Here is a 17,171-nt window from a genome sequence, read left to right as displayed (position 1 = left end):
CTGGTTTACGAAAGCAAAGAAATCGATCCCACAATTTTCAAAATTGATCTGAATAGAAAAAAAAAGAAAATACACAACTTCATCATTTTTTTTCGAAAATCGGAACATAAATTATAAAATATTGTAAAACAAGAATTATAAAACAACAATGCTAAAAGAAGGTATCTTACAACCAGCGATTTTTCTTTTCATTTTTGAAATATTGTTTATGGTCAAACTATTCTGTGCTTTTTCAATAGAATTCGGCTATATAATTTTCCAGATTCGTATCAATAATTTAATATATTATAAAATTTAATATTATAAATTAAAATAGAATGAAATTAAGTATGACAGGACTGCTCTTATTGAGAATTGTCCTTTATCTGGTCTCCAATAGTTTTTGGTCAAATCAGTTTTGGCAAATTAATAGTTTTAGACTGATAATATCAAACTTTGAAGTGCTGGAACTTGTTTTGTATTTATAAATTATAGGATCAAGAGCTTTCGCAATTCAAGTTTAAACATTTTGTAGTGCACGATGATTCAACAAGTTTAAATGAATAGCGTTGCAGCAATTCAGCATATAGTTCTAGTTATCAAACTAGCAGTGTAGTTAAATTTGTTTCGCTTAATGAAACTAACATTTTAATTATATAATCATAATGTTAGTAAAATAATCGTAATCAGCAGCTTTTTTTCTAAATATTTTGTTGTGTTACTTATGGTCTTTTTTCAGACTCTTATCAATAGTTTAATGAAAAAACCATTGAATTAAAATATATAACAAGCCTGCTCTTATTGGGGTAAAACGTTGAATGTTTCGACTGCCCTTTATTTGGTCTCCAATTGGTTTTGGTCAAACCAATTTTGACAAACTATTAACTTGGCTGATGTATGGTGTGCGTGGCTGGCTGGTTTACGAAAGCAAAGAAATTGATCCCACAATTTTCAAAATTGATCTGAATAGAAAAAAAAAGAAAATACACAACTTCATCATTTTTTTTCGAAAATCGGAACAAAAACGAACGTTTTTTTTTTATAGTTCAAACAGCAAAGTTTGCACTAGTTTTGAAAATTTTTGCATCCCTTAAAAGTTTTCCTTTGTAACCCTTAAAAAGCTGTGCGTTGCTTCTACATTGGATTGTTTTTGGGCCTGCCTGGTTAGTAAAAAAGTTTTCTCCGGACATCTTGTTTCAAAAGTAAACCTATTGATTTATGTCAAAATCCAGGACGCCATGAGTTTTATAAAAGATGAATGGAAGTTTTTCACCAAGATACAGATCATTTTTCTAGTGCGGCAATTTTTGGAACACAGGAACAACTTGCGTTACAGCAATGTAGCATCTGAATTTTGATCAAGCGTTTTAATTAGACTCGTTTTAGAGAAACCACAGTGTCAGAATAATATAGTGCTGACCGCGCTCGGTGGGATTCATCGGAATAGGTTCCCAATTTTTTGAACACATAAAAAACTTGCGTTACAGCAATATAGCATCTCAATTTTGATCGAGCATTTTAATTAGACTCGTTTCAGAGAAACTATAGTGTCAGAAAAAAATAGTGATAAGCACGCTCGGCGGGACTCATTGGAATAGGTTCCCAAACAACCCGAATAAAAAAGCTGAAAGCATATACACGCAGCATTTTTTTCAAACCAAAAAAAACGAATCATACAAGATTTTGCAACCCGCATGATTTGAATAATTTTTTTTATCGCCAAAGAAGCTGTGCGTTTCACATATATTGAAATGACTTATTAGGCTTTTCTATTATACAGGAATTTTTTTTCGGGATATTCATTAACAATGTTTTATCTAATGATTTTTGTTGAAATCTAAGACTAATTGTTGTCCATATCTTTTCAACCATTCCGTTTTACGTGAAAAGAGAGCGTAGCATAGCCTAGAAAGTTTGTTAGTCTGAAGAAGATAGAAAAAGCAAAAAAAATCAGAACCGAAATGCGTTATAGATAAAAAATTCAAAATATTCAATTTTTTTTCTGTTCAAACATATTATAAAACAAGAATTATAAAACAATAATGCTAAAAGAAGGTATCTTACAACCAGCGGTTTTTCTTTTCATTTTTGAATTATTGTTTATGGTCAAACTATTCTGTGTTTTTTCTATAGAATTCGGCTATATAATTTTCCAGATTCGTATCAATAATTTAATATATTATAATATTTAATATTATAAATTAATAAAGAATGAAATTAAGTATGACAGGACTGCTCTTATTGAGAATTGTCCTTTATCTGGTCTCCAACAGTTTTTGGTCAAATCAATTTTGGCAAATTATTAGTTTTAGACTGATAATATTAAACTTTGAAGTGCTGGAACTTGTTTCGTATATAATAAATTATAGGATCAAGAAATTTACGCAATTCAAGTTGAAACATTTTGTAGTGCACGATGATTCAACAAAATTAAATGAATAGCGTTGCAGCAATTCAGCATATATATCTAGTTATCAAACTAGCAGTGTAGTTAAATTTGTTTTGCTTAAAGAAACTAACATTTCAATTATATAATCATAATGTTAGTAAAATAATCGTAATCAGCAGCTTTTTTTTCTATATCTTGTTGTATTATTTATGGTCTTTTTTCAGACTTTTATCAATAGTTTAGCGAAAAAACCATTGAATTAAAATATATAACAAGCCTGTTCTTATTGGGGTATAACGTTGAATGTTTCGGCTGCCCTTTATTTGGTCTCCAATTGGTTTTGGTCAAACCAATTTTGCCAAACTATTAACTTGGCTGATATAAGGTGTGCGCGGCTGGCTGGTTTACGAAAGCAAAGAAATCGATCCCACTATTTTCAAAATTGATCTGAATAGAAAAAAAAGAAAATACACAACTTCATCATTTTTTTTCGAAAATCGGAACATAAATTATAAAATATTATAAAACAAGAATTATAAAGCAATAATGCTAAAAGAAGGTATCTTACAACCAGCGGTTTTTCCTTTCATTTGTGAAATATTGTTTATGGTCAAACTATTCTGTGCTTTTTCCATAGAATTCGGCTATATAATTTTCCAGATTCGTATCAATAATTTAAAATATTATAATTTTTAAAATTATAAATTAATATAGAATGAAATTAAGTATGACAGGACTGCTCTTATTGAGAATTGTCCTTTATCTGGTCTCCAACAGTTTTTGGTCAAATCAATTTTGGCAAATTAATAGTTTTAGACTGATAATATCAAACTTTGAAATGCTGGAACTTGTTTCGTATATATAAATTATAGGATCAAGAAATTTACGCAATTCAAGTTGAAACATTTTGTAGTGCACGATGATTCAACAATTTTAAATGAATGGCGTTGCAGCAATTCAGCATATAGTTCTAGGTATCAAACTAGCAGTGTAGTTAAATTTGTTTTGCTTAATGAAACTAACATTTTAATTATATAATCATAATGTTAGTAAAATAATCGTAATCAGCAGCTTTTTTTCTATTTCTTCTGTATTCTTTATGGTCTTTTTTCAGACCTTTGTCAAAAGTTTAGCGAAAAAACCATTGAATTAAAATATATAACAAGCCTGCTCTTTTTGGGGTAAAAAGTTGAATGTTTCGGCTGCCCTTTATTTGGTCTCCAATTGGTTTTGGTCAAACCAATTTTGACAAACTATTAACTTGGCTGATATATGGTGTGCGCGGCTGGCTGGTTTACGAAAGCAAAGAAATCGATCCCACTATTTTCAAAATTGATCTGAATAGAAAAAAAAAGAAAATACACAACTTCATCATTTTTTTTCGAAAATCGGAACAAAAACGAAAGGTTTTTTTTATAGTTCAAACAGCAAAGTTTGCACTAGTTTTGAAGATTTTTGCATCCCTTAAAAATTTTCCTTTGTAATTTGTAACCCTTAAAAAGCTGTGCGTTACTTCTACATTGGATTGTTTTTGGGCGTGCCTGGTTAGTAAAAAAGTTTTCTCCGGACATCTTGTATCAAAAGTAAATCTATTGATTTATGTCGAAATCCAGGACGCCATGAGTTTTATAAATGATGAATGATTGTTTTTCACCAAGATACAGATCATTTTTGTAGTGCGGCAATTTTTGGAACACATGAACAACTTGCGTTACAGCAATGTAGCATCTGAATTTTGATCAAGCGTTTTAATTAGACTCGTTTTAGAGAAACCACAGTGTCAGAATAATATAGTGCTGACCGCGCTCGGTGGGACTCATCGGAATAGGTTCCCAATTTTTAGAACACATAAAAACTTGCGTTACAGCAATATCGCATCTTAATTTTGATCGAGCATTTTAATTAGACTCGTTTCAGAGAAACTATAGTGTCAGAAAAAAATTGTGGTGTGCACGCTCGGTGGGACTCATTGGAATAGGTTCCCAAACAACCCAAATAAAAAAGCTGAAAGCATATACACGCATCATTTTTTTCAAAAGTCGAAGAAAAAAAAATGAATCATACATGATTTTGCAACCCGCATCATTTGAACAATTTTTTTTATCACCTAAGAAGCTGTGCGTTTCACATATATTGAAATGACTTATTAGGCTTTTCTATTATGCAGGAATTTTTTCTCGGGACATTCATTAACAATGTTTTAACTAATGATTTTTGTTGAAATCTAAGACTAATTGTTGTCCATATCTTTTCAACCATTCCGTTTTACGTGAAAAGAGAGCGTAGCATAGCCTAGAAAGTTTGTTAGTCTGAAGAAGATAGAAAAAGCAAAAAAAAATCAGAACCGAAATGCGTTATAGATAATAAATTCAAAATAATCAAGTTTTCTTCTCTTCAAACATATTATAAAACAAGAATTATAAAACAATACTGCTAAAAGAAGGTATCTTACAACCAGCATTTTTTTTTCATTTTTGAATTATTGTTTATGGTCAAATTATTCTGTGTTTTTTCCATAGAATTCGGCTATATAATTTTCCAGATTCGTATCAATAATTTAATATATTATAATATTTAATATTATAAATTAAAATAGAATGAAATTAAGTATGACAGGACTGCTCTTATTGAGAATTGTCCTTTATCTGGTCTCCAATAGTTTTTGGTCAAATCAATTTTGGCAAATTAATAGTTTTAGACTGATAATATCAAACTTTGAAGTGCTGGAACTTGTTTCGTATTTATAAATTATAGGATCAAGAGCTTTCGCAATTCAAGTTTAAACATTTTGTAGTGCACGATGATTCAACAAGTTTAAATGAATAGCGTTGCAGCAATTCAGCATATAGTTCTAGGTATCAAACTAGCAGTGTAGTTAAATTTGTTTCGCTTAATGAAACTAACATTTTAATTATATAATCATAATGTTAGTAAAATAATCGTAATCAGCAGCTTTTTTTCTAAATATTTTGTTGTGTTACTTATGGTCTTTTTTCAGACTCTTATCAATAGTTTAATGAAAAAACCATTGAATTAAAACATATAACAAGCCTGCCCTTATTGGGGTAAAACGTTGAATGTTTTGACTGCCCTTTATTTGGTCTCCAATTGGTTTTGGTCAAACCAATTTTGACAAACTATTAACTTGGCTGATATATGGTGTGCGCGGCTGGCTGGTTTACGAAAGCAAAGAAATCGATCCCACTATTTTCAAAATTGATCTGAATAGAAAAAAAAAGAAAATACACAACTTCATCATTTTTTTTCGAAAATCGGAACAAAAACGAAAGGTTTTTTTTATAGTTCAAACAGCAAAGTTTGCACTAGTTTTGAAGATTTTTGCATCCCTTAAAAATTTTCCTTTGTAATTTGTAACCCTTAAAAAGCTGTGCGTTACTTCTACATTGGATTGTTTTTGGGCGTGCCTGGTTAGTAAAAAAGTTTTCTCCGGACATCTTGTATCAAAACTAAATCTATTGATTTATGTCGAAATCCAGGACGCCATGAGTTTTATAAATGATGAATGGTTGTTTTTCACCAAGATACAGATCATTTTTGTAGTGCGGCAATTTTTGGAACACATGAACAACTTGCGTTACAGCAATGTAGCATCTGAATTTTGATCAAGCGTTTTAATTAGACTCGTTTTAGAGAAACCACAGTGTCAGAATAATATAGTGCTGACCGCGCTCGGTGGGACTCATCGGAATAGGTTTCCAATTTTTAGAACACATAAAAACTTGCGTTACAGCAATATAGCATCTTAATTTTGATCGAGCATTTTAATTAGACTCGTTTCAGAGAAACTATAGTGTCAGAAAAAAATTGTGGTGTGCACGCTCGGTGGGACTCATTGGAATAGGTTCCCAAACAACCCAAATAAAAAAGCTGAAAGCATATACACGCATCATTTTTTTCAAAAGTCGAAGAAAAAAAAATGAATCATACATGATTTTGCAACCCGCATCATTTGAACAATTTTTTTTATCACCTAAGAAGCTGTGCGTTTCACATATATTGAAATGACTTATTAGGCTTTTCTATTATGCAGGAATTTTTTCTCGGGACATTCATTAACAATGTTTTAACTAATGATTTTTGTTGAAATCTAAGACTAATTGTTGTCCATATCTTTTCAACCATTCCGTTTTACGTGAAAAGAGAGCGTAGCATAGCCTAGAAAGTTTGTTAGTCTGAAGAAGATAGAAAAAGCAAAAAAAAATCAGAACCGAAATGCGTTATAGATAATAAATTCAAAATAATCAAGTTTTCTTCTCTTCAAACATATTATAAAACAAGAATTATAAAACAATAATGCTAAAAGAAGGTATCTTACAACCAGCATTTTTTTTTTCATTTTTGAATTATTGTTTATGGTCAAATTATTCTGTGTTTTTTCCATAGAATTCGGCTATATAATTTTCCAGATTCGTATCAATAATTTAATATATTATAATATTTAATATTATAAATTAAAATAGAATGAAATTAAGTATGACAGGACTGCTCTTATTGAGAATTGTCCTTTATCTGGTCTCCAATAGTTTTTGGTCAAATCAATTTTGGCAAATTAATAGTTTTAGATTGATAATATCAAACTTTGAAGTGCTGGAACTTGTTTCGTATTTATAAGTTATAGGATCAAGAGCTTTCGCAATTCAAGTTTAAACATTTTGTAGTGCACGATGATTCAACAAGTTTAAATGAATAGCGTTGCAGCAATTCAGAATATAGTTCTAGGTATCAAACTAGCAGTGTAGTTAAATTTGTTTTGCTTAATGAAACTAACATTTTAATTATATAATCATAATGTTAGTAAAATAATCGTAATCAGCAGCTTTTTTTCTAAATATTTTGTTGTGTTATTTATGGTCTTTTTTCAGACTCTTATCAATGGTTTAATGAAAAAACCATTGAATTAAAACATATAACAAGCCTGCCCTTATTGGGGTAAAACGTTGAATGTTTTGACTGCCCTTTATTTGGTCTCCAATTGGTTTTGGTCAAACCAATTTTGACAAACTATTAACTTGGCTGATATATATGGTGTGCGCGGCTGGCTGGTTTAAGAAAGCAAAGAAATCGATCCCACAATTTTCAAAATTGATCTGAATAGAAAAAAAAAGAAAATACACAACTTCATCATTTTTTTTCGAAAATCGGAACATAAATTATAAAATATTATAAAACAAGAATTATAAAACAACAATGCTAAAAGAAGGTATCTTACAACCAGCGATTTTTCTTTTCATTTTTGAAATATTGTTTATGGTCAAACTATTCTGTGTTTTTTCAATAGAATTCGGCTATATAATTTTCCAGATTCGTATCAATAATTTAATATATTATAATATTTAATATTATAAATTAAAATAGAATGAAATTAAGTATGACAGGACTGCTCTTATTGAGAATTGTCCTTTATCTGGTCTCCAATAGTTTTTGGTCAAATCAATTTTGGCAAATTAATAGTTTTAGACTGATAATATCAAACTTTGAAGTGCTGGAACTTGTTTCGTATTTATAAATTATAGGATCAAGAGCTTTCGCAATTCAAGTTTAAACATTTTGTAGTGCACGATGATTCAACAAGTTTAAATGAATAGCGTTGCAGCAATTCAGCATATAGTTCTAGGTATCAAACTAGCAGTGTAGTTAAATTTGTTTCGCTTAATGAAACTAACATTTTAATTATATAATCATAATGTTAGTAAAATAATCGTAATCAGCAGCTTTTTTTCTATATCTTGTTGTATTTATTATGGTCTTTTTTTCAGACTTTTATCAATAGTTTAGCGAAAAAACCATTGAATTAAAATATATAACAAGCCTGCTCTTATTGGGGTAACACGTTGAATGTTTCGACTGCCCTTTATTTGGTCTCCAATTGGTTTTGGTCAAATCAATTTTGACAAACTATTAACTTGGCTGATATATGGTGTGCGCGGCTGGCTGGTTTACGAAAGCAAAGAAATCGATCCCACTATTTTCAAAATTGATCTGAATAGAAAAAAAAAGAAAATACACAACTTCATCATTTTTTTTCGAAAATCGGAACATAAATTATAAAATATTATAAAACAATAATGCTAAAAGAAGGTATCTTACAACCAGCGGTTTTTCTTTTCATTTTTGAAATATTGTTTATGGTCAAACTATTCTGAGCTTTTTCCATAGAATATAGCATCTTAATTTTGATCGAGCATTTTAATTAGACTCGTTTCATAGAAATTATAGTGTCAGAAAAAAATAGTGGTGTGCACGCTCGGTGGGACTCATCGGAATAGGTTCCCAAACAACCCAAATAAAAAAGCTGAAAGCATATACGCGCATCATTTTTTTCAAAAGTCGAAGAAAAAAACGAATCATACATGATTTTGCAACCCGCATGATTTGAACAATTTTTTTTATCACCTAAGAAGCTGTGCGTTTCACATATATTGAAATGATTTATTAGGCTTTTCTATTATGCAGGAATTTTTTCTCGGGACATTCATTAACAATGTTTTATCTAATGATTTTTTGTTGAAATCTAAGACTAATTGTTGTCCATATCTTTTCAACCATTCCGTTTTACGTGAAAAGAGAGCGTAGCATAGCCTAGAAAGTTTGTTAGTCTGAAGAAGATAGAAAAAGCAAAAAAAAATCAGAACCGAAATGCGTTATAGATAATAAATTCAAAATAATCAAGTTTTCTTCTCTTCAAACATATTATAAAACAAGAATTATAAAACAATAATGCTAAAGGAAGGTATCTTACAACCAGCGGTTTTCTTTTCTTTTTTGAATTATTGTTTATGCTCAAACTATTCTGTGCTTTTTCCATAGAATTCGGCTATATAATTTTCCAGATTCGTATCATTAATTTAATATATTATAATATTTAATATTATAAATTAATTTAGAATGAAATTAAGTATGACAGGACTGCTCTTATTGAGAATTGTCCTTTATCTGGTCTCCAATAGTTTTTGGTCAAATCAATTTTGGCAAATTAATAGTTTTAGACTGATAATATCAAACTTTGAAGTGCTGGAACTTGTTTCGTATATATAAATTATAGGATCAAGAAACTTACGCAATTCAAGTTGAAACATTTTGTAGTGCACGATGATTCAACAAGTTTAAATGAATAGCGTTGCAGCAATTCAGCATATAGTTCTAGGTATCAAACTAGCAGTGTAGTTAAACTTATTTTAAGGCAACCATAGCGTCAGCTTAGTATAATGCTTTGCGCGCCTGTCTGGTTTCTGTAGATGTAAAAATCGTTACCCCATTAGAAAAATAATCTTTTTAAAATTGACCTGAATAGAAAGAAACCAAACCATATAAATTAATTATTACTTTTTGAAAACTGGAATAAGACAAATAAAACTTGATAATTCAAACAGCAAAGTTTGAGCTAATTTTGATGATTTTGTATCCTCCAAAAGCATTTGTTTGTAACTTTTAAAAAGCTGCGCGTTGCTTCACCTGCCTGGTTAGTAGGAATATCTTCTCGGGACAACCAGTAACAAAAGTAAATCTCTATTGGTTACTGTCGAAACTCAGGATGCCTTGATTTTATTGATGATGGAAATACAAATTTTTCCACAAAGATAAATTTTTAAACCTTTTTACAATGCGTGAAGATAGAGCATAGCTTTGCATTGAAAGTGTCTTAATGTTTAGAAGAGAGAAAAGGGGAAAATGATATAAACAATATGCGTTAGAGCGTTTCAATTCAAAATACAAGAATCCTCCGATATTGAAAGTGCTCTTTTCGAAACTGGTATTTTTAAAAAAAAACAATAATCTTTTATATTCATAACTTTTTCCGAAAGTGTAACAAAATTGAACAGAACATGAAAATTCAAACCGTCTATTTTAATTTGATTTTGCAATTTCTTGTATCCCTTAAAATTAATCTTTTAGTTTCCTTAAAAACTGTGAGTTGCTTTTGAATTGAATTGATTTTTTGAGCCTGCCTGTCTGGTAGAAATACTTCTCAGAACAACCATCAACATTGTGAACTCTACTGATTTTTGTCAAAAACTAGATGCCACAGTATTTAATGGAGCTATTTAAAAAAATCTACTAAAACAATTTATTAAACTTCCTTGGCGTGACAATGAAAGAGTATTACAGTTTAAGATATAAACCATGCAAAGCGTACCATTAGAAAAAAAAACGTTAGAGCGTTTCAAAGCAAGTTTGTATGTTTTGTTCAGTTCAAACGATTTAACAAATTACGCAATATAATAGGTGAAAAGGTCTTAAAACACTACTTTAAAAAATAATGTCAGTAGTTTTTTGAAATTTGCGGGTTAATTTTTTGAAGATTCTTATCAAAGTTTTAGTCGCAATAACACTGAGACAAAGAACGACACGACTGCTCTCATTGAGGCAAAGTTCTGAATAATCCGACTGTCCTTTAACTGGTCTCCAATAATTTTTCTCAAGGTCAATATTGACAAACTACCTGTTTAGGGTAATAATAACAAATTTAAAAAAATAAATTTTGTTTCGTAAATATTAATAAGACGAAACATTAATTTTCCTCAATTCAATTTTGAACAGTTTTGAATGTTGACATTTTTCGACACGCATATTCAAATTTTCGTATAACATTTGAGCATCTAAGTAGTAAGCAAGCAATTTTTTTAGATACTTCACAGAGCAACTATAGCATTAGGTTAGAATAGTGGTGAGCGCGCCCATTTTTCGACTCGCATAAACAAACTGCCGTACAATATTTCAATATCATAGTAATAATCAAGCCTTTTAGTTAAACACTTACAGAGCAGCCATAGCGTTAGGTTAGAATACTGGTGAGCGCGCCTGCCAGGCTCACGGTGATAAATTAATGAATTTCCCAAAGGAAAAATTAGTTTGAATAGAAAAACCGAATCAGATGTTTTCATAGTTTTCTTTGACAGTCATAATAATTGAACCCGCAAAGATTTAACTTATTTTGGATTTTTTGTATTCCTTGAGAAGATGTGAGTTGTTTTTAAATTGAAACGATTGATTTGGCCTGCCTGTTGGGTAGGATTATTTTCTCGGGATACCCGTCGACAATGTTAAATCTACTGATTTTTAGCGGAATCTAAGACTGTTTTTCGTTAAAAATTTTTTTTCAACTATTCTACTTTCCGTGAAAACAGAGCTTAGCATTGCATTGAGCATGTAATAATTCGAATAAGATAGACAAAACAAAAAAAAATGCATATAGCGCTAACCAATTCAAAAATCATAAATTTTGTTCAATTAAAAATCTTAAAGAATCACCCAATATAACATCTTAAAAAATTTTAAAAAATTAAATATAGAATCATAATAGTAATAACATAAGTTATAATTTGCAGTTTTTTTATATTTTGATTTATTATTAGTGATCAAGCTTTTCTGTGCTTTTCCGTAGAAACCAGCTAAAAAGTTTTCCAGGCTTTTATCAATAGTTTAGTGAAAAACGGAAAAAACATTGATTAAAATTTAATAGGCCTGCTCTTATTGGGCAAGGCTCCGAATGTTCCGACTGCACTTTATTTTGGTCTTCAATCGGTTTTCGTTAAATCAATTTTGACAAAGTATTATTTTTGGCTTATAAAATCAAAGTGTTGAAAGTTGTTTCGTATATGTAACTGATACCACTAATTAGCTTACTCAATTCAAGTTGAAATGATTTCGTAGTGCGATATATTTCGAGACGCATAAATGAATAGCTTTGCAGCAATTTAGCATCTAAGTATTAATCGAGCAGGTTAGTAAACTCATTTTAGAGTGACCATAGCGTCAGATTAGCTCGCGTGGCTGGCTTATGGAGATATAGAAACTAATCACCCAATTGGAAAATTTATTTTTTTAAAAAACTGTTCTGAATAGAAAAAAAAACCAAAATAAATAATTTAGCATTTTTTCGAAAACCGGAACAAAAACAAAAAAGAACATTATAACTCAAACAGTAAAGAGTGTCATTGGTAAAGTGTCTCAGAGCTTTCAACTCAAATTAAATGGTTTTTATTCAACGCAAGCTTTTGAATACGACCCAAAATATTAGCTCAAGAATTTTAAATGATTACAAAGATTACTCATAGAAAAATTGTGTAGTAGATATATTATAATAAACAGATCGTTTCATTTTTTTTGTTGTAAAATCTTGGATTGAACATGTTGTGCATTTTTCATAGTCGCCGGAACTCGCTATTATTTTCTACTGATTGTTTTTGATATTTTTTAAAAATAATTTTGACATAAAGTATAACAAGATCAATTTAGACAAACTATGAACTTTAGGCTGATAATATCCAATTTTGAAATGCTTAAAATTGTTTCGTATAAGTAAATTATACAATCCATTGGCTTGCCGCAAACCTATTTGGAACGATTGTGGAGTGTCGTATTTTTTGACACGCATACAAAATGCGCAACAGCAATTCAGCTTGTAAGATCTAAAGTAGTAGTTAAATTAGACTCGTTTTAGAGCGACCACAGTGTCAGATTAGTTAAGTGGTGTGCGCGCCGGCGGGGCTCACAAAGATCCAGGAATTGACCCGCCAAATGGAATTTTTTTACGAAATTGGTCTGAATAAAAAACCCAAAGCTTATATTTACATTGCTTTCTTGGAAAGTCGGAATGAAAATAAAAAAATATCTGATGATTCAACGCGCATAGTTCGAACTGATTATCCCTTAAAAACAGTCTGTTGTATCCCTTAAAAAGATGTGTTTTGCTTTTTAATTGAAATGATTCAATGGGCCTGCCTGTTAGGTAGGAATATTTTTCGGGACACTCAACAAAAACTTTATAATTTTTGTCGACAACTAGCACGCCTCGGAATTTATTGAAGATGATTGGAAAGATCATTTTTTTCACAAAAAAAATTGTAAACCATTCCAGCATAAATGAAAACAGAGCTTAATGTTGCATTGAAAGTGTGAAAATAGAATAGATTAAGAAGATTAGTTCAAAGCAAAGAACACCAACATTAGCAAAATACGTTAGAGCGTTTCAATTCAACCTGTATACGTTTTGTTCAACTCAAACGATTAAAGAATGACCCAATCTAATAGCTTAAGAACATTTCAAAACATTATCTGTAGAAAAACTATTCAACTCGTATACAATAGAGAAATTTTATACCTTATTTTACACCAAATTGTTTAATTAAGATTCGCAATATTTGTTATGTTCAATTTTTATTATAGCGTCGCTCAACAATTTGAAGTTAAACCATTTCAGCATTAGTTATGCAAGCACTATTTATTCTTCGCATCATTTATATTTTTAAGAAGCAGAGATTTGCTAGCTTGTAAGTAAACTAAAGCATACCAGGCCTTACATTCTTTTTGTCCTTTTATTCATTTTTTTTTTCAATATGTTAGAGTGAAAAAACGTTGAACCAACCAGTTTATGTGTTTTAAATGTCGGTCATTCGGCTGGAACAACACGAGTGAAGTGGAATTAATCCAAAAGCCGAAGTCATCAGCTGACATTTGATTTATCAGTTACGCAACGAAAACGCTGCTTTTTTACTTCTTAGAACACTTGTTAAAATTTATGTTGGTGCTCTTTTTTTACCACTTGTCTTTATTTTGTTTCTTCTGATTCATCTAATGCTACTGTTGCATAAATGGAGACTTAAAAATTACTATGAACACGCGTAGGTTTTGCCGCAAGAACGCAACCGCAATTCAATTTGCTATTTTGTTTTGTCTCCTTTTTTACTTGATTTACCACTTGAAAAATATCAAAATTAAAAAAGACTTGAAATATGGACAGACGATTAAGCACAACCAGAACCCATCAGAGGACAATGTTTACAAAAACATTGAAAACGGTCCTGGTGACGGTGAAAAGAAGGGTAGAGGTCATATAAGGACAGATTTTGGGCTGTTCACGCTGCCAGAGAGAATCCAGATGTCGACAGATTACATCTTAAGGCAAATCAAATCAGACAATAGTTTCATATACAGAGTATGTGCGTTACTTTTAAATTTCAAGTTCAATTTGTAGTAATACTGACATTTTTTTGGGTTTTGACCAGGTCAACATGAACAAAAATGTGCATATCTCTGAGAGCTATAACTTATTACGTCACGCAGGGACAATCTACTCGCTAGCAACAATCAACGAAGAGTTCCCCAGTACTTCATTAGAAGATGCAATCACCAAGACTGCCTCTTGGCTCATCTCCCGTTTGGAGCCAGTGAAAAACAATGACAACGTACTGGCCGTGTGGTCTAAGTACCCCGAGACTAAAATGGACGACCAGGAGGCCAAATTGGGAGGAGCCGGGTTGTCTCTGGTTGCCTTTACGAAAGCCCAAAAAATATCCCAAAGTTTAATTTCTGTTGAAACTATGGAAAAAATAGCAGCTTTTATTGAATCTATGCAAAAACCGAGCGGACAGTTTAGTTCAAAGTTGGATAAAAACTCAGCCGTAACGAGTTTCATCTCGTTGTATTACCCAGGAGAGGCGTGTTTGGGTTTGACGATGTTTCACCAGTTGACTCGCGAGGAAAAATGGTTCACAGTGGCCCTGAAGGCCATGAAGTATCTGGCGTCGCAGCGGGAGAGTCAAGCAGTGGGTGAGGTGTTGCCAGACCATTGGGCTCTTATTGCGACCAGAGAACTGCTCAAGTCCGATCTACTAAGACCCGTGGACCGAGATATGCTGATTAAACATGCACTCAAGGTGAGGCTTCAGACGAATTTGTTTTTGTTCTCTAGCCACCGTCAAAGTGTGGGAAAGAACTACGGCTTAGGATTTTTTCTTTTCTTGCGGTTTCGGGTACTTCTAAGCAAGTTCGTTCGTTGGTGATCAAGTTTGTTTCCTTAAATCCCTTGAGGCCTTTGATTTGGATTGGAGTTTGAAACGATCAGGGGCTAATTCAGGGGGTGGGAGAGAACAATTTGTCATCAATATAAGTTTTTTTGGTTTTTCGAGCGAACTCAGAAAATTACTTTGTTTTTCGAAAGTTTTATTTATAACTATCTATACGTTCTATGTCTATGCAAATGTCAGAAAATTATGAAAAGAAAAACAACTCTACTTTGGTATGTGCAATTTGGAATTTGTAGGTATCGACTAAACTGATATCGGAGCAGAAAAGGATGCCTGGGGAAGGGAGGGTGAAGTTCTCGTTCGACTCCAATGGAGGCCTCAGTCCCACCTGCACACGTCTCGAAGGTCTCCTCGCTATCATGCATCAGGTGGCGTTGATAATTTATTTTTGAAGATATCAGTATAGAGTGAATATAAAATTACACATTTGATTTCATTGACATTCCTTGATTTCTTGTGATTACGTGCAAAATCAATCAATAAACATCAAATATGACATTCTAAAATATATTAAATTGCTGAAATGTTAGCAAAAATTAGCCAGTAAAATCACGATCATGCGAAAAACTGATTTTACAAGCAGAATATTTCCAGTTTGGCAAAAAGTGCAGGTCCCGGCAAGACTCGAGCAACTTACCTTTGTGGTCCAAAGGACAATACCTTTGCGACGCGAGAAACATTGATAGCTCGTAAAACGAACTGAAATTGATATGCTCATAAAGTAAACTGTGAGTCCAGAAAAGTCATGTGAATAAAAATGAGACAAAATCTATGACCCCGTTGCAAGGACATTGTTAATCGCAACGGTATAAAGATGGAAAATTTATGTTTGGTTTCAATCTGCCTAAAGCTAGTCAAAAGCAATCATTCAGAGCTAGATAGCATTTTAGTTGCCCTTTACGCTGAGCTTGCCAAAAAAAATCTGTCTTGAAGTAATCTTTAAGAGTCTATGAACTTAGTTTAGAGTCTCATATTAGTCTTGATAACTTTTGTTAGTTTTTTTTCGAGGAACAGTTTGGACTCAAATTAATTTTTTGCGGTTTATTTTGAGCTTCTTTTTCTTTTTCAGCAAATTCATTTCCTTTGTTGAACGAAAAGCAGACATAATCAAACAGCAAAAGTGTAACAAAAAATGTGATCAAACAAAATCAACCTCCTATCAAACGTAATTAACATCCTATCAAACAAAAAACGTGATCAACTTCTAATTTTGAAGCTATATTTCATTGATCAGATTTTCCATCACAAATAAAAGTGTAAGAGTTACAAAAAACGTGATCGATTTCCAATTTCGAAAACCGATCTCAATTATTGTTCCGACTTTCGATACGAAAGTAACGGAATATTTGTGCTCGGGGTGGGTTTTTTTTTTCTTCAGACAAATTTCGACTTTTTAACTAGCCATTTTTGACGGAATTTTTTTATATCATTCGAAAGCCATTGTTGTCCTGCGCTTAAATTCGAAAAGATATTTCACCTGTGATCATTTCACCTGTGATCGTAAAGTTATGAGGGTTTAAAGATTGCCGTTTTGGCCATTTTGACCAATTTGGGACAATTAACGCGTGATATAATTCGCGCTATTAACGCGTAAGCGGAGATCCGTCTTATAAATCGTTTCAAATTGGTTTAGAGCGACCACAGTGTCAGATTAGTTAAGTGGTGTGCGCGCCGGCGGGGCTCACAAAGATCCAGGAATTGACCCGCCAAATGGAATTTTTTTACGAAATTGGTCTGAATAAAAAACCCAAAGCTTATATTTACATTGCTTTCTTGGAAAGTCGGAATGAAAATAAAAAAATATCTGATGATTCAACGCGCATAGTTCGAACTGATTATCCCTTAAAAACAGTCTGTTGTATCCCTTAAAAAGATGTGTTTTGCTTTTTAATTGAAATGATTCAATGGGCCTGCCTGTTAGGTAGGAATATTTTTCGGGACACTCAACAAAAACTTTATAATTTTTGTCGACAACT

At 31.7% G+C, this 17,171-nt stretch overlaps 1 protein-coding gene across 1 annotated transcript; it reads left to right on the top strand.

Annotated features, from left to right (window-relative positions):
* The first annotated feature begins 13,555 nt into the window (after positions 1-13,555).
* On the top strand, positions 13,556-15,587 carry LOC134844978 (uncharacterized). The gene is made up of 3 exons (XM_063861804.1): positions 13,556-14,324; positions 14,395-15,045; positions 15,432-15,587. Exons 1-3 carry the CDS (start codon positions 14,001-14,003, stop codon positions 15,585-15,587), a joined length of 1,131 nt encoding a protein of 376 aa, XP_063717874.1. The 5' UTR covers positions 13,556-14,000.
* Positions 15,588-17,171: the final 1,584 nt, after the last annotated feature.

This window comes from Symsagittifera roscoffensis, chromosome 4, assembly GCF_963678635.1.
Source record: "Symsagittifera roscoffensis chromosome 4, txSymRosc1.1, whole genome shotgun sequence".
In the NCBI taxonomy this organism is placed as follows: Eukaryota; Metazoa; Xenacoelomorpha; order Acoela; family Convolutidae; genus Symsagittifera; species Symsagittifera roscoffensis.
This window is presented reverse-complemented; position numbering and strand designations above follow the sequence as displayed.

Bases quoted from the DNA above. Each gene is read 5' to 3' on its own strand.
- LOC134844978 (XM_063861804.1), top strand. From the start codon at position 14,001: ATGAACACGCGTAGGTTTTGCCGCAAGAACGCAACCGCAATTCAATTT. The intron at 14,325-14,394 runs GTATGTGCGTTA...GGTTTTGACCAG, and splicing joins ACAATAGTTTCATATACAGA to GTCAACATGAACAAAAATGT. The intron at 15,046-15,431 runs GTGAGGCTTCAG...TGGAATTTGTAG, and splicing joins TGATTAAACATGCACTCAAG to GTATCGACTAAACTGATATC.